The 21,610-nt window shown below is 41.8% G+C and overlaps 1 protein-coding gene across 1 annotated transcript in view; it reads right to left on the reverse strand.

Annotated features, from left to right (window-relative positions):
• ADAMTS2 (ADAM metallopeptidase with thrombospondin type 1 motif, 2) overlaps window positions 1-21,610 on the reverse strand; it is a 114,324-nt gene that overhangs the window by 49,307 nt on the left and 43,407 nt on the right. The window contains exon 3 of the mRNA XM_009706990.1: window positions 7,429-7,631. Within this exon, the coding sequence (XP_009705292.1) occupies window positions 7,429-7,631 (203 nt within the window). The remainder of the gene's footprint in view (window positions 1-7,428; window positions 7,632-21,610) is intronic.

Below are 21,610 nucleotides of genomic sequence, written 5' to 3' on the forward strand. Positions count from 1 at the left end.
CGGCTGAGTTCATCCCGAGGCGCACCCTCTGCGGCTCCACGCACTGCGCCGCACGGTTGGGTAAGCGCTGCTTCCTGAGGCTCCCCGAGCACACACCCCTGACGGACATCTAATAGTTTCAACCTCTGGCTACCATCAACCTCAAACGGATCTGACCCAGCTACAGCAGCCATCAGAGGGGATATCTAACCATTTGGAGAGGGCACAATACAAGATGCAGTTTAGGCATCTGGCTTTTCAGCCACCACAAACTGCTGATCCATCCAACCCAATTAGACTGATCTTTGATCACCCGACATCCTTACGCAACTACTGTTGCAGAAATTACCGATGGCGACGTGCTCTTGGGCAGTGAGGGGACCATGTGTGGATCTCTGCCAGAGCGATAGCGGAGGAGCTGGAGAGCATCAGTGCCTTCCCCATGGGATGGCAGAGCTCCTGGCAAGCCATTGTTTGAGCCCAGCCCGAGATGTAGCTCATTCATCAGATCGTAATTATCTGCAGCAAAGCCTTGGTGCCTGGTGGGCATCCAGTGATTGTCTATTTCTGTAAGAAACGGCTGTTCTGAATTACAGAATAGGAACCAGAAATGTCATGGTGGATATTGAGCACAAACTTTTGTAATCTGACCCTCCCAAAAGCGTTCCCCTCTCACTTTATTTTTCTGTGTTCCCACTTCAAACATCACTATCCTCTTTGATTTTCATCACCTCCTTTATGCTTTTGAAGATCCCAAACTAACATTTCTAACATTCCCAAAGCTTCATCTTAATCCCACAGGAATAACGCTACATCAATTCCTCGGGTGGATAAACTATGATCACATAGAAAGTCATCAGACAAAATCCAGGGTTCCCAGTCTCCCTTTCTAGTCCTTACAAGGCATTTCCTCATTTCCTCAGAGAGGAACTCTTTTTTTCTGAAATCTTTGTTGAGCGTCACAAGGAAAAAAGAATAATGAAAGCACACAACACACATGAAACTTAAAGGTCAAACTGTGATCTCAGATTTGGAAAACATCTATCATTCTGCTCAAAACCACAGGCAACAGGTAGTTTTAGAAGAGCTTGGCAATGTACATTGTGAAACGGAGATAAGAATCTGGCATTTCGTATGCAAATACGAGTCTGAGTCCTGATTTACCTTCCCTGGTGTGAGAGTCAGTAGATGTTACCATGTCCAAGTTAGCTGCTTCTGATCAAAATGAAAAACATTCCCCAGAGCAGATGTGTTGGCAAGGCACTATGTAGCTTCGTGTTACGGGTCTCTATCTCATCTTCGACTGTAACATTGGCTTTAGAAAGGTCATAGACTTTGTTCTCTGACTTCATGACTAATTTATTTTTCTTAGTTCCTCCCTCAGGCTCTTGGAACACCTCATTCTTGCCCATAAACCACTGCTCTGAGAAGTTTCTCTAAACACTGTAAATTACCTCTGCACTAAAAGACGCAGTATTTTTCTGAATTACTGTCTCAAGATCACTTTAATAAAAGCAGCCATAGTATTATAAAATAATTAAGCAGATTCATTTATTATATTACTACAAGGGTGTGGTGTCAATGCAATAAATACGGTGACCTCTCCAAATCTAAGTGGTTTGGCTAAGAAAAGCATCCAAAATTTAAAAGCTGATACTAATTATCCATACTCCATCACACAAACCACACTGTCACAACTCAAAAGTCCTTGACTGCAACCTTTATGGCTAAAGTTCATGTTGGTATTTGGAGTAAAGGAAAAATCTGACTTTTAACAGTAACTACCCTCTACCTCAAGGATGGTACCAAAAACCTGTGTGATGCTCTGTGCTATGTCCAACAGGGCAGAAAGGCACATTCCAGCTAATAATAATGAGCAATGCTCACCTAATTGACACTGGAAATAATACCCCTGTGAAAATGAATAAAACCCGTAAGAGTTCAGAGAGGGTATTTCCTGCGAGACTTCCTGAATGCCCAATCACACGTACAACTTCCACTGTAGTGTGGCAATCAAGATAATGAACAAAAATAATCTCCTGAGGCCTCGTCAGAAACTGTTCTTCTCACTAGTCACAGCTAGTGGTTTATAATGAACAGTCTAAATGTGGAGTTAACTTACATACATGTATTTAAATGTTCAAAAAGCTATAATTCCACTATTGACAGCTGAAGTCTCTCAGATGAATAGAGTTGGGCTTGCATTTGTTATTTGTGGAACTTCTTAGAGTTGGTTCAGATCTGAAGTGTACATATTGAAATAAACTGATTTGAAATAATGAGCATTGGTGCTTATAAAGTATTGAATTTTTTAAAATCCAGTCAATTCTATATTACTGAAATATGCTTCCTGTCTAAAAAATGCTTTTTAGTTTAAAAAGCATGATTCTGAATACAGGGTGCACCATTATTTCAAAGTACTCTATCATCACTTTCGTTTTAACAGTTTGAATTAGACATGCTTTCAGGTTTTCATCCAACTGCCAGTTAGAAACCGATGGCATTTCTGCCCTCTTCTCTCATTAGGGACTTGCTGTTCTGTACCTGCAAATCTTCATCCCTCACCAGTCAGAGATATGAAAGTAGAAATCTCATCTATAATAGTAGTATCATGTACATCCTATTAAAGATGATGGATAACATATTCAAAAGTGCCTGAGGGCCACAATTTCAAAGACGTGTAGTGGTGAAAGATGCAGGTGAAAGACTCCGGGGACTTTCCAAAGCCCTCAGCTGCCTAACTCCCGTTGATTTCAGTTATTCAAATGAAAAGTTGTTTAATGTATTTGTTCTAGAGCTGAAGTTTCATGTAAAGTCTGGAAGAGACATAATCCCATGGGATAATTTTAAAAACTCTTTCTCACTGATTTCTAAGGCAGGTAAATGACTAAATACTCAGGTAAATCTAGACCAGAGTGAGGCATAAATCCTATTTAGGATCTATATTCCTTTGAAATAATGGCAGTTAGGCACCTATCTGCTTTGAGGTGATGGGTTTCAGTATCGCAAATATTTTGGCCATATATCCATTACATAGATGCAACAGAGGCTAACTCCTAAATATTGCGATATCACATCTTTTACAGTAAAGGAATGGAAAGGAAATCAAAGATTTTTTTTTTGCCCCTGGAAATTGTCCAAAATTCAAAAAATGTACATACTTTGTAGATAAATTCTTCCAAAAAATATACAAGGATGACAATTGCCAGCATTAGAATATGAGGTAGTTGAGGAATTTTGTGGAGGAACAAAGACAAAGGATACAAGAAAAAGCTAAAACAGGGGCCTCACTTGGAAAAACACCACAATTTGAAGAGGGGCATTGACTTGAAGTCAAGATAGGTGAAGCCAACACATTTAAAACCATTTGTAACTGAGCTTATCATGATACTTTGCTATTTGGAATGGCTGAAATATTGTAAGATCACATATTCTACCTCTGTCTCTTTAGGAAGTCTGTTTTGAAGATACCAGTCCTGGATGTGACCCTAAACACAGGATTGCAGAGGCTGAAATATTCACCCTAATCACTACTGCAGGCCCAGCCAGGTAAATGTACCGCTGAGTCTCAGGTCTGCTGCTCTTCCACAGCAGGTGGCAAAAGGCCTGCTTAATACTGAAAACTATTTTAAAGAGGGTTATGAAATGATTAGACAATTTCAGCCCCTGGGCTGGCTACCACCAATACCCATTTTAGCTCAATAACACCCATTCAGCACCCTGCTCCTCCTCCCAAACCATCCTGTAGTGAAATCCTTTTGTCTCCCAAGGAACAAGACAATTCTCCAATGCCACCTCTAGCCTTGCGTTTTTCTAATATTTCCAAACACTTGTACAAGCAGATAAAATCCCTGGGATTTTTAGCCGCCTTCTTGCTGAAAATAAATTACCTTCCACGTTCTTGAGTAAACTACAGAGCTGCAAGATAATGCCCAAATATCTCTCCTCTGTTGCAATGCTCCTGCATGCTATAAATACAAAGTCAATTTGTGCAATGTGTGGGCTCACGCTTGGAAATGCAGAGGACTATGCAAGCTAATATCCTTCCCAGGAAAAAAACACAGCATGATGTACGAAAGAAAACGGTGTAAGTGACAGCCAGCCGAGGGTCTCTAAAGTGAAAACAATGGCATATTTTCCAAAGATGGACTGAATGTGCTGATGGCGTCGAGCAGAGAAAAGAGAAGATGTCAAAAGAAACCAGATTTTTTGTATGACGAAATGACTGGAGGATGAAAAGGGGGTGGCAAGAGGCCGAGTTCACTGCGGTGAAACGGTTGGCGTACAGTCAGGCGATACGTGGCTGCAGCCCAAAGTGTTAAAAATCCTCTGGCGTCTATCACTATTCGTTTGGGAGTGACTTCATTTCCAAACTTTGGGATAAATACTAGCACAGCTATTCAAGTTAGCCAGGACACCCAGCCCCTGTTTTTTCTCACTTTATGGCTTTTAGGTGTGGACTGTAACACATCACATAAGCAGCACAAAACACATTTACTGAATAAGTCATTGCACTGGGTTTGAAAAAAAATAATATTGTTTTGATTGGGTTGGTGGTAGGGTTCCACCCAAGATCCCTGGGAAAAGTTAATTAAGGACAACTGCTCACACCATCGCACACAATGAAATCAAGTAAAGTGGGGAGAAGCAGCCATGCTGGGAATTGCTTCTGGGAAAGTGATGTCATGCCTCCAGCAGCTTGGGCACAAGGGAGGATTCACCTGGGATTTATTTCATTTTTTGGAACCACAGAAATTCAACTATTTGATCACCCTCTTATCTCCAGTAAAAACTTCCACTATTATTTTATTTACTTACTATGCATTCTTTGATTTTATGCTTACTACCTTGTTACCGTACAAAGCTAATTGATTTTATGCTTAATGCCTTGTTACTGTACAAAGCTAATTGATTACATCCATAAAACCAGCAGGGTACACATAATCTGATGGTTATGGTAGCATCTTCCACCAGATTTAAAAAGACAGCTGGATTTTTCTGTAGCTGCCTCTTTTAGCTACCCTTGAACCTATGCGTCTCATTAGAAAAACGCTGCATACATATGACCCCTAACAGCTAGAGACCCCAAAGCTTTTTATATTGGGCCCATTTTCTACAAAACACACCCAACTACTCAAGGAGTCAGAAGAGAGGACAACGGTGGAGTCAATGTGTAAATTTCAGCAAAGGAGACCAAAGCAATGGTCTACACAGAAATATGCCTTGAATCCATCTAGCAATGAGAGCAAGAGCTGGAGGAGTTGCCAGCTGGAGTTACGCCGCTGATGGGAAGGAGGTTCTGCGTTGCGATATCCCTCGATACAATACAGGTCCCTAGCATCGGCTGGTATCTGCAGTAACAAACCCCTCTTACCTGTCTATACTGGAGTAATGCTCGGAGAGCTGAAAACAGAACTGGTTACCATCACCCATCCTTCTGCCAAAATACAGACTCTAGAAACCAGCTGAGTTTTGAAGAAGGAAAGAACAGGACAACACTGATGACTGCCAAAGACTATCCAGAGCCTCCTCAAGAGGCCTTGTGGATTTCAAACATCTCCTCGTATTTGGACACAAGGCAAGGGACACCTCCTCAGTCTCCAAAAGACAGGTTTCTACCTCAGATCTCCCAACAGAACAACTACTGTCTATGCCAAGAGCTGCTACGGCCCTGTGGGTACGGTTACACAGGCTGCACTTTCTAAACCACTTGCAGAGACAGCATGCTTAAGAGTTGTTATTTCTTACAATTTGTGTGTTGGATGGTTTGCTAAAATTAGGAAAAAGTATATTCCAGAGCTGGAACATTTATGGCTTCTTTACCATTACCGTATATTTTAATTTTTAAAAATAGATTTAAGTGACATGATAAGTAAAGAGTCCTGTTTAATCTATTTCAGCCTGTTTGCCACATTCCTGGCTTGGCCTGTTTGGCTTGTTAATTTAGAGATGTATAAAACCATCTGTTTCACTGTAGACTTTGTTTTAAGCCTCAGAGGAAACAAACCACACAAATAAATGAAATTCACTATGTCATTTCTGTTAGAATATATGTATTTACAGCCATCAGAGCAGACACTAAGTACCCTATAACTCTAATGTTAGTGCAGGTTTTTAACTATTTACAATACTGTTATAAAAAGTCAGCGCAACTGAATTTATATCACACTGGGGATTTTCTTAAATTGTATTCCACCTCTCATTTAAAGTGAAAAACAGTGACATTCTACACATTGTTAAAAGAATGTAATAAAGAAAGGAAAAAACAAGCTTCATAATTAAAAAAATACATCTTGGAAAAAATACATCCCAGGCAAATGTACCTAATAGCCTGGATTTCTGTCCATATATCTGCACCTATGGTTTGTAATGCCAGGAAGTCATCTACAGACACTCATTCTCTTGATGTGACTGTAAACTTCAGCAGTCATACTCTATTTGTCAAAAACAGAGCAAACCCACAATTTTTTACTCAACAATACTTCACTAAGAACATTCACTGAACCTGAAGTTCTTACAGAAGTGTGTTTTATTGGGAAGACTCCTGTTCCAGATGAGAACGAGGAGGGAGAAAGTCATCCCAAATGAGTTGCCTATGAAGTGGGCTACCACTCATTTCCATTTTTTGGCCAGAAGAATAAAACATATTTTGATTTTGATCCATAATAGAGATAATTTTTCAAAACTTTATTCTTTTCCCATAAAATAGAGTCCTTGCTTACTGACTGGGGTACTAGAGGACTACTGTGTCTGCTGTGCTGATATTTAGGAAGAAAAAAAACCTGGTTCTTTCAAATATAATATTCTCTAGTGTCTCCTGTCATCACTACTACACTATATAGTCTGTCGCACAGACTATGGTTCTGAAGATTAAATATTTAACTGAGGAAACCTAAAGACGTCAGTCATGGAGTAAATACTAAATCAATTTAAGAAAGTTCAGTGATATACTGCATAACATTTTACTGCAGGGTGAACAAGGAGTAGGTAGGTGGCCTGGGACCTAAAGTGGTTGTTGAGGAATCAAAGAATTTAACTGAGTAGTTTTAAAAATTTATAAACCAATCGAAGTTTCTAATAGAACCTTATTTGAAGACAGTTCTCCAAACCATGTTTTTCAGCAGGGAGCTTAGGTTAAGGGAAAATACAGCTAAAACATAATGACTACCAAGAACTGGAGCCCCTGACCCTGTGCCCCCATCCACCAAAGCACATAAGCAGGACTTTGAACATTTTAAGTCCCACAGTCAGCTTCTTCCTTGGCCCCTTTTTCTTCTTTTCCTTCTCCCCTTTTGGCTTTTCTGAAAGTGGCCCCAATTTTCCTCACAGAGTTATTTTATCTCCTGCCATGAGAAAAATCTGCTATGTCTTATTCAAATGGCTAAACCAACCTACATTCACTGTCCTTTCAGTGCCTTCCCACAGTGCAGTTAGCAGGGTTGTACTCACAATATTCATCAGGGTCAGCAGGTACTTCTGAACATGTTCTTTGCCATGGAATTGAACAACTGAGTCATCGACCCCCAGAAGGACTTCAATGTTGTAATCATCCTCCGTCGCATGCCTTCGATAGCGCTGCCTCAATCTATGCACTCGGTCTTCAATAAAGCTCCACGCGCTGTCGAGACTGTCCAAATTAGTGAGGTTAGCCGCTGAAATCAAACAGACAAGCGAGTTATCAACCAAGACAGGTTCAAGCTCAGGCTCAGGTCTCAGCTACACTGGTATAAATTTGAAGTTGCAGCGTTCGTTATGTTCTGTGTGTTATATAACATCTTTAGTTTCACTTAATGTCAATTAAAAATGACCTAAATGAGTGAGAAATCTGACCCAAAATATTTTTACTTTGCAAAGTAAAAGCAATACTTTCTATGAAGTAATATTGCATAATAAATACAAGGCCAAAAGGAGAGTAAGTTATACCAATGTCTTGATGAGAAGAATGGGGCTGTTCGCAGTAAAATACTCATTGCTTAGAAGTCCTTGTAACAAAAATACACCGTTCAGGGGCCTTGTGCTACCAAGGATATCCTCCATTTCAGAACAATTAAAGATAGACACCATACTTCAAAAGCGATAGACACCATACTTCAAAAGCGATAGACACCATACTTCAAAAGCGATAGACACCATACTTCAAAAGCGATAGACACCATACTTCAAAAGCGATAGACACCATACTTCAAAAGCGATAGACACCATACTTCAAAATCTGATCTTACTGCCCACAGAATCCTATTTCAAGGCAAGTCCACCTGCCAATACAGTCGCCTTCTATCCAGGCAGGTAGTAACAAACCAATCCCTCCTGCTTCAACACATTAGCTCCTTTCTTAGATACACACATGCAGTTCAACAGTAGCAACATGGATCCTCTTTATCGTTACAAGTCAGGAACACATTTTAGGTATGAACTTAATTAATTTTTTTAACAGCTTTTCATCCTTCATTCCCAATTTGCCATGTCACTTTGCATTATTGCATGTCAAAGACCAATCCATCAGGCACAATAAAAGCCAACTTTATTACTAATGATTTCTAATAGTCCCTGTGATATGAAAAGCATATTCTCTGACAGGACAGGATACAGCTAATATGGCACCTACTTCTAAAAATTAACATGAAAATACGGAATCTTGACATTTCACCCTACAGAATAACAATGGTTAGCATTAATATCATTACTATCATTTGCTTTACAAGAGCCCTGGAAGCCCCACCAAGAACCTCTTGATTTCAGAGGATGTCAGGAAAAGACTTGCTCAGAGAGGGGATGAAAGGCAGTGAGTGCACTGTGGGTTGATTAAAGGCTCCCAGTGCTCAGTTCACAGAAACATAATAGGAAGCAAACGGGAGAAGCTAAAGCCATCATCTTCAAAGCAGAAATAAGAAACAACTCTTGGAAATGTTACAAAAGTGGATTCTCCATCTTCATTTATTGAAGTTTTCACATCAAAACTGGCTGCTTGGGAAGGAATGAATGAGTCACAAGATCACGGGGCTCATTACAACAACGTCTGTGGCTTATGACCACTGCCTCAGGCTGCCATTTCAGCAGGTCCTGGGCAACGCGCAGTCTAAGCAGAGCCCACCGTAGCTCCCCGCTGTGCTGACAATCACGTATCCACCTGTACAGCTCCCGGTTGCCAGGAGAGACACACACCCAGCCTCGTTGGCCCCCACCGCAGCATTCCTTACTGCCCCGTGCTCCAAGCTGTGCCTTGCGTGATGAGATGCATGTCTCTGCCTCCTAGAAGAAACCTCCAGTCAAAGGAGGGTCCCTGAAAGACACATTTGCTTGGGCAGCTTCTTACCATTTCTCCACCAAGCTTTGAGGACATGGTTTGTCATGAGACCCACTGCTGCAGGCCACCGCACAGCACTGGCAGAGCTCCCCTCGCTCACCAGACAGAAGGCTCCACGTGGTGGTCCTACATCCCCATGGAGCCACAATGTCCTTCTCCTGGGAGGGAAGCATTTAATGCGGCTAATAAGCACAACCACCATGTTCTCATTGCCAGCCTCAAGGCTCCCAGCAGCTTCTGCTCCTGGGGCTGCAAGTTTTTAAAATTAGTCTGGTCAGAATCCATGATTCAGCATGAAAATTCACTCTTCACGCAGAGCCCAGCTGTCACTCCCAGGTTTATTGTGGAGGGGGAACAGGTCTGGCCTTACAGCAACGGAGACAGCTCTTTATCAGGGCTCAAAACCTGCCAAGCAGCCAGCTCCAGCCCTACCTCATGGTTTACTCCACCAGGAAAACTTCAGTCTTAATCCTTGCTAGCACCCAGAAGCAATTACCTAACTACCACAGAGGTCTCAGGGGATTCGCTATGGGATCGCAGGGCAACCGTACATTCATGATCTATATGGCAAATCACAGTTACTGCAAAATTTGACCATAAATCTTAAAAGCTCTCTAGAAAAGTAAGACTAGGCTGGCAGTGGCTGCAGGTCGTGTCCTCTCTCTGCTGCTCACAAAAAACTACAGTAATCAGCAGCAAGGCCAAAGCTATCAGACCTGCTATTGCAGAACAGCAGTGCCGGGCAGGTGGGGAGAGCCTGAGCCCTGCGCTGCGGCTGCAGACAGGCAGCTCTGCTGGCTGGGGGTGCTGTTATTTTGTTGGACGGTTGGCTGTCAAGGTATCTAGAGCTTTTGTGCTTTCATTTCTTTCCCTTATGTGTCAAAGTCAAGCTAACTCCTACTGCGGTATCTTTATTCCTGAAAAAAAAACAGAGGCAAAATGTGATCCTACCATCCTGCATTTACCATCCTGCAGTGAAAACCGCCTGTCCTCCTTCTTTGCTCCTCACTTCATCACTGTCACACTATAGCCCCTGCAGTCCTGCCGACTTCTGAGAAAAGTTATGAGGAGGCTTCCTGGGAGTCATCTTCCTGCCTGTGGGTGCCAACCAACTACTTTAAATTTTGCTTGGAGCGTAAAAATTCCCCATACCCACATTTACCTCAAGTGATACCATTCTCCCCTCGAGTGATACCCCCTTAAGACAACATGCCCAGTGGGTACTGGTACCTCTGAGGCATCAACCCAACATGCTTCCCAGCAGAGAGCAAGCCGCCCTGGCTTCAGCTGGCGCTGGAATCGTCCCAAGACCAGCAGCACAGCTCAAAATATTTACAACAGTAGCTGCAAGATTTTTGATTCGTATCCCAACTTCCCACCAAGCGTCCTTTCCCGGGAGGCCCTCCTGGGACAGGCAGGGATGCCTCCACGCACAGCCTGACCACACATCGTACAGACTTCTCCCTCCAGTGCTGCTCTGCCTCTCAAGACTCTAGGATGAGGAATTGTTGGATTTGCCGGCCCATGCTGTGTTGGTTGGATTTGCTCCTAAATGATAGTTACATCCAAATCAAATTAATACCTGTATCTTACCAAAGAGGAAGTGAAACAAAGTTACATCTGTAGTAAACGAGAAATTTGTCATGTTTTGGCATCTCAACTTTCCTTAGTTAACATCGTTTTGTTATATCATTGTACTGCTAACAACATGCTAGAAAAGCTCAAGAGAAAAACTTGAACAACGAAGACACCAAACTCCTCCTTCACATTTTCTATGTTACCTTCCTTCTGATCACCCCTGCACTTTGCACAATGACATCCCAAAAAGTCATCTCAAACCACACTGTGTTTTACTAAATCATCCCAAGACCTCTCCATCAGATGTTCATTTTCAGCAACTTTTGCCAAATCAGTGCATCAGCCACTAATTATTGGTGCCAACTTTGTTCTCCATCTCCCAAGAGCAGACACTTGGCATTTGCAGGGGCTAACAATAGCCTGTGTTGAAACCTTCTCCTTGCTCCCGCTAGGAAAAATTCACATTTGTGAAAATTAACCACTGAGAGACAAGGTTGTATTTTCTCTTGTGCTGCTCATCCAGAATAAATCAAAAAGACAGTAGCACTGTAACAGTTCACCTCAAAATCCCTCAAAAAGCCTCTTTTTTCTAAAGCCAGTTAAAAACTCATTGATATTTCAGTGATTTTCTCCTAACACTGCAGACCATCTTCCAGCGAAGGAATAAAAAGTGCGCAAGTTGTTGATAGAAGGGAAACCTGTGCTTCTGGCTTAAGCATAAAACCAGGAGCCAGGCAGCCTGGCTTGTGCTCCTGCCTCTGACACAGACCTTCCCCACGGTGCTGGGAGACGCAGAAGGCAGCCGAGAGCTGGGCAGCAAAACTGCCAAGGGAAAAGCGTGTGAGCAATCCCGCTTGATGCTGCAGCCTGGGTTTTTTTTGGGTGTCCTCCATTTTTGCTTGCAGTTAATGCAGGCAAGTGATCCTAAGGCAGCAAAGTCCTAGTCATTTGCTAGAGAGACCCAGACAATGTCCCCAGCTCTGATGGCCCCAATGATGCATTAACATATGTAGAGTACATCGAAACCTAACGAGGACAGGTCTTTATACCGTGCAGGTGGAAATTGCTTACAGCATTATACATCATACAAGATCTCTCTCCTCTGCTCCCTTCTCCTGAGCAAGTTGCAATATCCCAATTTTTTACCTAAACTGTTCCACTTTTCAGTCTGGTATTTCACTTCTTCTATCAGCTCTACCTGAGCTTTCCATGTTTGCTGGGACTGGAGGTCTGAGCACCCAGTACCATGGCAGCATCACACAGCCTGGCTCCGATCCCCATCTCTAGGACAGGGAAAATTCACATTGACACAAAAATCAGTTTTGCCTTTGCAGGTCTTCAGAAGAATTCTCCATCTGTGACAGTTTGGGATGTCTGACAACACCTTATTTTCTGGGAGTTTTTGCCTTGCTCATTAATCTTTGACATCATGTGCTTTACAGAAACCTAATTACACGACATCTCCTGATTGTGCCTTACCCATTGTGGCAGGCAAAGCTCAAACAGATGCTGTGAGTTACTGAAGCATTGACATGCTGCCTGCCACGAAAACTGCCTCTCCCTGTGTTTTCTGTCACTCCCTTTAGGACATCCACCAAAAGCACAGTTGCTGGCTTGTGATCTTGTTTTGTCTTTTTCATGATCCTTTTCAAAATGGCTCAGGGAAATACAGCTGCACCTACAGTTCTTAAAGAGTCCCTTATGAAGCTACTGCACTTTAATAGTACCAGCTTTAAGGTTTCCCAATCTCACAGCAGCAATATTGCCCCAATAAAGCAGTTTCTAATTTTTTACCCCCTCTTTCTGCTAGAGGGAAGGGAACTTTCTGGCAAGCCCAGAGCAGAGACGAGGACAGACAGCTGGGAGACTGAACTACGTGTCATGTTCACAGCCATCATCTGTGGCTTGTCAGCACAGCAACTCACTGGAATTTCTTTTCAAAGATGAGTGTGCAGCATTCAGACCAGCCAGCCACCATTTCAAATGCAGCTTGTTTACTTTTGTGGACACTTCATCTGTCACGGCGGGAGCAGACAAACACCTGAGCCGACTGCTGAGCACCTTCTCTGCAGCCTCACAAGGATCAGCACTTCCAATGCGCTCTCTTGCTTTTGATCTCCGTTCCTGGGATGCACTCCTGAAGGGACTCCCAGCTTCCCATTCCTTCATGCGACTTGCTGTAAATCACCAGCTTCTTTGTTGCCTTTTTTTTTTTTCCCCCTCTTTTTAACCCCGGTGATTCAGACTGGAGCCCGTTCTGTTGCGGTGGCAAGCATACCTACATGTGCAGCGCTGCGATGGCGCAGAAACCCGGGGCACCCACCCATGCTCAGCTGCACTGCAGCTGGTGGCAATGCCACTCCGAGCCCGGGACTTGCGATCACAGCGTAGGCGTGAGACCATCCATCACTTGGTGCTGCAAACGCAGGAGGAACAGGCTGTGTGGTAGGGAAGCAGAAGGAGGTAGGGTGGCCTTGCTTTAGCTCTCAGCTTGCCTCTGCTCAAGTACATCTGCACCTCTGGAAAAGTACCAAACGCCCTCGACAGCTTGACAAAGAACTGCTCGTTTGGGAATTGCACTTTAAATCACAAGTCATCTTTCTGTAACGCTCCCTGCCACTCGTATGCTGTAGGCTTCTGTCGTGTCTGTCCTCTGTGATCAACTGACTCCCCAGTTTGCCCCCAATTAGCCTGTTCGTGTATTCCACCAAAATCTTCATTTGTCTTCCATGGTAAATTGAAGCCCAACCAGTGGAGGGTGGAGGCAACAATGAGCAGTCAACAAATCTTGGTTTTTATCCTCTGGCAATTTTTTCTCCCATTTTTAAGTTCCTCAGTTTGTGGTTTTGTTTTTCATTCCAGTTGCAAACAATCATGATATATTTTGTTCATTTGCTAATCAATAGTTTCTCTGATTTTTAATGGTTTTTTTTTTAAACTTATTTCTGCTGGTTTTACAGCCCTACTCACCTTCCTTTTTGCTTTCTGTTTTGTTTTTTCCAAATGTCCTGTTTGTCTTTCTTCTCCCCCTTAACTATCCTGCTCAGTTACATTGGTCTTTCATAATTTAAATATCCCTTTCCCATACTACAGTCTGCATTTGGACCCTTCTGCTATAGATCCTTCACAAGAAAACTGGGTAAATCCAGCAAGGTGAATTAAAATGGAAGAGAGCTCCTGTGAGGTGAAAGCAAACTCGAAAAGGTCTAAACAAGAGAAGCAAATCACATGCAGTACACTGGGTACATGATACAAAGTTAGCCCTGTTTAAAAGGCATCCCCAGGAGGACACTGCCTCAACACAATTTTAACTTGGAGCTCAGTTTTCGTAAGATTCTTGTGATTTCTTGAATCACAAGTTAACACAGTGGTTGCTACTTGGTAAATCCTTAACCAAGAGCAATTAGTGCAGCAGAACTCTCTTTGGGCGTGTGCTCACAAATTCCTCCTCTTGCACTTTTTTATGTAAACCAAAAGCAAGACCACACTAGTAGTCTAAAGACCAGGCATGTACCAGGCATCCTCACCGAGGTTATGAATCCTTGTCCTGCCCTTATCTGCAAAAAAGCAGTAATTTAAAAGGAAAATTTTGGGCTGCATGCCTTGCTAACCATATGATCTCATTACGAGCTCCCTGCCTCTTAATTTATGGTAATGCCATTTCTCGTCAAATCACATTTTAACACAGAGCCTGCTCCACCTTTCATCTGTCCGGGGGAAGTTTGCCACGAGTGTCGGGCTAAGCTGGGTTGGGCTCTCAAAAAACAGGTCCCAGACTCCAGCTGCAAGAAAGCTAGCAGATAAAATGCTGAAACAACTGGTCGTGGCATTTGACATCAGGAATTCAAAGCATTTAACAGTATTCCAAAAACTACATATTTGGGCCTTTATAGAGCAATTCTTACAAACTTCTTGGGGCAGAACAGTTGTGCTATATTTGCAGAATGAATGCACGCTCTTGCAAACACACGGGCACAATCACTGCTCCCTTTCTTTCTCGTCACCTATGCAACAGCACAGTGACTCTAAATCTCAGGACATGCTCAAGTGCCTGCCCGAATCAGTTATAAAGTATAACGAAGCTGAGACCTACCGAAGTGGCAAAATAAAGGAGAACTTTCAAAACTGCAAAAAAAAATATTGTCTTTTCCGAAGGATAAACCAATTAGCGCAGTGACAATGGCCAGGTGGATGCTGTGGCAAACGGCCAGGCAAGAGGCACTAAGAATAACCACAGCTAGATGTTGCCAAGGAGATACTTTCTGGCATGTCACAACAAAGAGAAAAGGTATTACAATACTAAACAAGAAAAGTTGAAAACTAAATTGATCTCATCAGGGCCACAGTCACACAATGGGTAATATAAATATGACAGATAATTGTGCTGTTAAAAGATTAAGTGAGAGCGAAGTAACAGAATACCCTGGGCAAAAACTTTTTTTTTTTAATACTTGTTTCAAAATGGTGAAACATATTGTGTTACCATTTTACCTTTCATATTACAACATAATAGTCAAAAAGGGGAGGTGAAAGGAATGGCAAACTAGTCAGGCAAATCAGTCTGCATGACTTGGTTGAAATGGAGTTCTTTGAGAATTGAACTTAAATTTTTTCCAACAGCAAAACCTATCCTTTGCAAAATTTTCAGCTATCAACCTTACTAATGCAAACACAGGTTTCACAATATAGCACCAAATAATGAATGAGCAAGACGTTTTTAACTCAATGCTTAAACGTAAGCTCAACAAGAGTTAAAAAAAAGCTACTCTGTAGAAAATTAATTTATGGGCTGACTTCTAAGTTTCACTGACTTAATTGATTGCATCTGGGAAATGCTTGTCTTGCAAATATTTTGGCAAGTCATTGTAAACTGGCCTGTATTGCAGAGCCTGTGACTTGCAAAACATGCTGCCTGATGTACCACATCCCACCTGGTTAGAGAGCCCACAGCTGCCCCACGAAGAGGGCTCAGTCCCTCGCAAGCCCTCAAGCGCACGTGTGCACCCGTGCAAAGCGGGTTTTGTTTTACATGACTCATGTAGAGCTACAAAGGGAGCTCAACACTCTCAATCTCATTTGCAGCTAATGCATAATTAATTAAACTGCAGAGTTCAGTCTCCATGCAGGTGCTCGGCATAGAGCCACGGCTCCACAAAGCTGTACGAGCCCCAGAGATCCCACCTGAAGTCCCAAATGCAAAGCCTTCTTGCCTCCCTTTGAGCAAAGGAACAGGATCTGGCCCACAACTTACCTTCCCTGACCAGGCTTTAACGAAGCGTTTATGGGCTATTTGAGTCCAAGTCTGCCACTGAGATACTCGAACGTCCAATCTATATTCCAAGCATGATTAAATTACAGCAAATTAGCACATTAAGTAAGCTCCCTAGCTGACCCCCTGGCTTTGTAGATGACATGTCTAACAATCCCACTTGCATTTTTAACAGAATGAAATGCCAATCCATGGTACAGGACCTGAATAACAACAGGTTACAGGGGATGGCAGTTGTATTTCCATAAGCCAACAATTCTGCAAGAAGGGGAAATTAAGTTTAATTACAGTTTAACAAACAAATATTAAAACGCACGCAGGTAAAAAAAGAGTTGAATTTCTAGCCGGGGCAGGGGGGGTGAGAAGAGGGAGAAAAGAGAAAGAAATACTTAAAATAACCATGCATCATTGGAAATACTACTGAAAAATAATGGCTGAAGCAAATATGCATCTTTCCAATGCTTTTTAGCCCTAACTACAGAAGAACAAATCTTGCCTTTTGGTAACATTTCAAAGTGGAATTATCCCACCCTTTTAAAAGGGGAGCTCTTATGTGAGGTACAAAGTCTCACAAAGTTACAAATGATACAATTGTTTTCAATGTCAAGTACAACAAACATAGTATAAATCTCATCAGTGTAAATAATGTAACACACAAATGACAATGCAAACAGCTCCTGTTCTTCTATATAATCATAATGATCTTTTAATTAGACAAAGTAAACTGTCTGCTCGTTTCACCTTGTGAAGAAACGCATAGGAAGAAAGTTTTCCAAATTCTAGGGTGAAAAATGTGTGCAATTTGAACTACCTGTACTACTTCTTGTACATCCCAGAATATTATGCCAGAAATCAGAAGTCAGTCAGGAAAAAAAGGTCGCGTTTCACAAGGAGAAAACATCATCCGGACAGTCTGAGCAAAGGCAGTGCAATGTATGATGCCTTGGCTACTTACACTGGCAGGATTTTGATCAGAGCAAGGAGGAGTTATAATTTTACCTATGTTTTGAAAATATCCTTGTTGCTAAATCTGCTTGGACCTTCTGCAATAACAAAACCAGCTGCAATTGATTAGAGACTGTAAGAAAGACAAAGCTAACTTGGAGGACGCAGGAGCTCTTAAACTTCAAAATGACAGTAAAAAAACCCTGAAAGAGAGAACCAGTCTCGGTTCCAGTGAAAGCACATGAGGTTTATTCCCAAGGCGTTTCAAAAATCAAGGGCAAAGACTTCTTTTGTTATTTGTACAAGAGCTCTGAACCTGTCAGGCCCTGCAAAAGGCAAACTGCTAAACACTGTCCATCCTGTTGTGGTGGGTGGGTGGGAGATGGGGTCCCGAGGACCACGGTTGAGAAGAGAGGCTTCCAAAAGGCAGCAGTCTTCATGAACACGTAGCAGGGATGGAGAGAGGGGCAAGGAAGGGAGGAAGGAAAGAAGTTTGATGAATGCAAGGATACCAAAACCCTCTGGGAAGAAGGCAAACCAAGAGGCAGAATTTGGAAAAACACAAATGCAAAAGAGGAAAGCAAAAAGAAAGCAGGGTCCGTCTTCATGCCGCAGTTCCCCGCTGCTCCTAGGAAGACGAAGCCAGGGCTTGGTCCCACCTCCCGCTCCCCAGTCCTAAGAGCCACAGCCCGTGAACAGCCTCCGAGCTTCAGGGAGCGCAGGGATGAGAGCCTAGGTTTGCAAGGCAATTCATCTCCCCTAGTGCATGCGGGCAGGGCTTTAATGTTTCCTTTTCAAGATAAATTTAGCATTAATATCTGTGGGCTTTAGAGGGATTAGAGGCCAGTCAACATGCAGTTGTTTAGTTTTCTGGCAGGTCCAAGATATTTTTAATTCCCTTTGGGTCAAATGGACTTGAATACTGAAATTTTTTTTAAAGTGAAGAAACAAACAAAACATTTCAGTTCATTTGAAATCACGTTTTAACTCATTTGATATGAAATCAAGCACTTCAAGTCTCAATTCAGAGAATTGTTTAAAAATGATACATCAAGGGAAAGAAGGGAAATGGTTTGTTTCAAACCCATTGCCATGAAATCCTTCAACATTTTCAGGGTTTTTCTTTCTTTAACAGTGTGAAGTTCAGTGAAAATTCAGTATCTTTTATCACCAATAAAAAAACGTCACCCAACTCAATTGCAAGTGCCAGGACTAAAAAGAGTTTCCATTTGCCTCTTTCCACCATCTATCCCCCTTCTTCCAAAGGAACGATCATCTTTTCAGGACCTCTGTATTTTTGTCGGGTTATTCACGTATCATTGATAAGCAAGCTGGACTCAGTGCTGTCTGACTTGTCCTTCAGATTGGCTTGCAGCCTAATCAAACTGAGGTCATTTGTCTACTAAATGAGATGTAGCTGGTAGGATGTAATGCTCCTTGGCAGGCAATAGAGAACTCTCCTATAGGGACAAATCAGATCTACCGCATCTCAAAATAAAACCTTTCAAGAATTATGTAGCAAGGAATTTATCTCCTGAATTAAAGACAGTATCATCTTTGTGTAAATAAGGCTTAAAGTGGTCAGAAATTACATTTGTATTCACTTTGCGGAGTGTTATAAAATTGCTTTAGCATTAATGACTACTCTGCTCTTACTACAGAGAATGAAATCAGATTTTGGAAAGCAAACGCACAATGTCCAGTAAGAAGAGCTGGGAAGCCTTTTACATATATATGTACACACATATATAGACACACACACACACATAATAGTTGCTAAAATGAAAGAAATCTGTATTTTAACAAGGTATAACGGTGGTTGGAGGGTTGGTGGACAAGTCACTTGTTAGCTAACGTCTCTATTAGAAATGTGTTTAAAGGAGTCAAACATACTGGAAAATTATCAGAAACAACAGCAAATTGAGATATTAGCTTTTTTGAAATTCAGTTAAATTCTCTTTAAATGTTGTTAACACAAACTGATGCTAAAAAGGCTAGACAAGTCAACGGCTGTTAGAGAAAGCTGTTAAGGGTAAAATCAGGCAGTTGCTCCAAAGCTTCAAATAGTTTCTGCCTCCTGAACTGAAACACTGTATAAAGACCATTTAGCCTCTAACCTGTTACTTTTGCAAAGTAAACAGGAAACGTCAACACCAAAAAAAAACGTTAAAATTGCCTTATAAAGCACTTGCTAGAGTAATCAAGAAGTTAACTGAGAGCTCTGCTGACATAAGTAGTAAAGGCTACCAGTAATAAACACATTCTGTCTAAACCTGGTAAAAACAGAGTCACTCAAGATCTGAGTTTCTGCAATGAGTTATGGGTTTTATCCAAATACTGGACCTGGATTAGTTGAATTCTATCATCACCTAGTTAAGATTCAGCTACCCAAGCTGCTCCTAGTTCACTTAATTCTAAAAATACCTGTGATTGGTTAAACAATGACCGCAGGAAGAAATGGAACAAATACAAAAATCTTCTACAAATCATCAGCTATAACACCATAATTTATGTTTCATTTTAGGAACCAAAAGGTAAAAAGCTGTCCACGAGTATACCCATCTTTTTATTCTTCAAAAAACCTAAATGTTTAGATAAAAATATTGATCATACAAACACTGAAAACAGTAACGCATCCTATGCTAACAGAAGTAGTAATATGGTCCCCTCATCTGAAGTCAGAACAGACTCTACGCTCTTTCAGTTCTCGCTGGTAAAGAAAATATTACTCCTTCAGCTGTTCAACAGAAAAATTCTTTATATTTTCCCATTACCCCCAAAAGAAGAGAAGTCTAGCAGCAAAGCGAAACACTAACTGAACTTACTTTAAAGAAATAAAATGACACCTTGTAGTGTGGGGGAAACAAGGCCGGAGGGAAAAGTAATATCTCTTGGTAGCCAAAGGCGGCACACTTTGGGTGTCAGGGTCTCCTCAACAGATTATTGTACCCTAAGAGCATAGCTTCCTACCTGTCTGTTCAACGATGTGAGTACCACAAATACTGTCTCCTTAAGTCCACCTATCGTATCTATCTGTTCATGCAGATCTGAGATCATAAATCAGTGCTGAAAAGTACTGGTTTTGAAAGTCAGAGAAAAATGCATTTACTTGTCCGACAACAGTGCTATTCAGTTATGCAATAAGAAAAAGATGTGAAAGTACCACAGTCAATAAAGACTCCACTTGGCTTTGGAGTCCTGGAAGCCCCCCCAAGTCCCCAACAATTGTTTTGCAGGACTTTGCATCATCTTCTGCAGTATGGGAACTGGACATGTATTTATCGAAGCTGACACTAATCAATACCCATCACTTTCTCAGTGGTTTCAACTTTATTAGAAAAATGATATCAACAGCTGCTACTATCCCACTGAGCTTCAAAAGAAAGCAGAGAGTTGATGGTCTCTAGGTGCTATCATTGCCTGGTTCTCCAGCTTGTCTTCATCTGAGCTCCAGGCTGCCTTCGGTGCAAAGTTTTCCATTTGACCTTTCCTATACTTCTCTTAGGACCAGAGAATTTTAATTTATTACTTTTTCAAAAAAAACTATTTCTGGCTAATCTTCTCTAAAATTTGTAAAGCATTCAGAAAGGCTTCTTACATTCTGTTTTTAGTCCAAGATGCCTTAGTCTGAAATACTGCACTGCAGCTGGGCAACTCTTACATTTTGCTGAATAACTGGTTCACCAAAAACAAGTTTTGATTGTTTTGAAATTATTTTCAAATTGAATTACAGGCTTTTTGAGGGGTAAAAAAAAAATAATAATAGAGCAAGGACTCATGTTTCATTTCAATATGAAAGTGCCCAACTAGCTCAGGCTACAGCAGAGAGGAAGAGAGGAGATGCAACCAGGCGAGCACCCAGAGGTGTTTTATCTTCCAGTGACAGAAGCCAGCCCTACCTTGTGAAGTTGCAAATCTTGCAAAGTTAGTCCATGCCTTAGTTCTCTGAAGTATAACGTGCATTAAAGGAGTCAGTTCACAGAAAGAGCCAAAGGGCTGCACCTTGCTAAAGGACTGGAATCTGGGGGAGTTTGACACAGCCAGGCAGTATGAGGGACATCCTCAACCCTCCAGCCCGAGAGCTTGTTTTACGCAGAGCCTGTCTAGCTTTAAACTATTACCACCTTCTTGACTGAAAAGGCCATTTGAGTGGGAGATTGTTATCCAAGTCTTTATCAACGTTTCTCAGCCTTGCTAAAAATCAGGAAATAATGATTCTCAGCAGCCAGAGGGGGGGACAGGGGGAGGAGGGAACCACCTCAATGAAAAGAAAAAAAAAATAAATCACAATATGAAAAGGAGGAAAGCAAAACAGCTAGCAAAGGGAAAAAGCTTTTAAAGGTGAAATCACAAAGCTGGAGTGTCAAACTGTGGTATGAAATTAGTGAAGCAACCATTACACATCATATGAGTTTCCACTACCTCTTCTGACCGAGCTGTGGCTGTGGGCTCTGCACTGGCATTTTTATGTTCGGGGGCCTAAATATTTTCAGACAATTCCACTAAAATTATGTTTAAAAAACTCATCTGGAAAG

This window comes from Cariama cristata, unplaced genomic scaffold (genome assembly GCF_000690535.1).
Source record: "Cariama cristata isolate BGI_N322 unplaced genomic scaffold, ASM69053v1 scaffold6719, whole genome shotgun sequence".
NCBI classification, from domain to species: domain Eukaryota; kingdom Metazoa; phylum Chordata; class Aves; order Cariamiformes; family Cariamidae; genus Cariama; species Cariama cristata.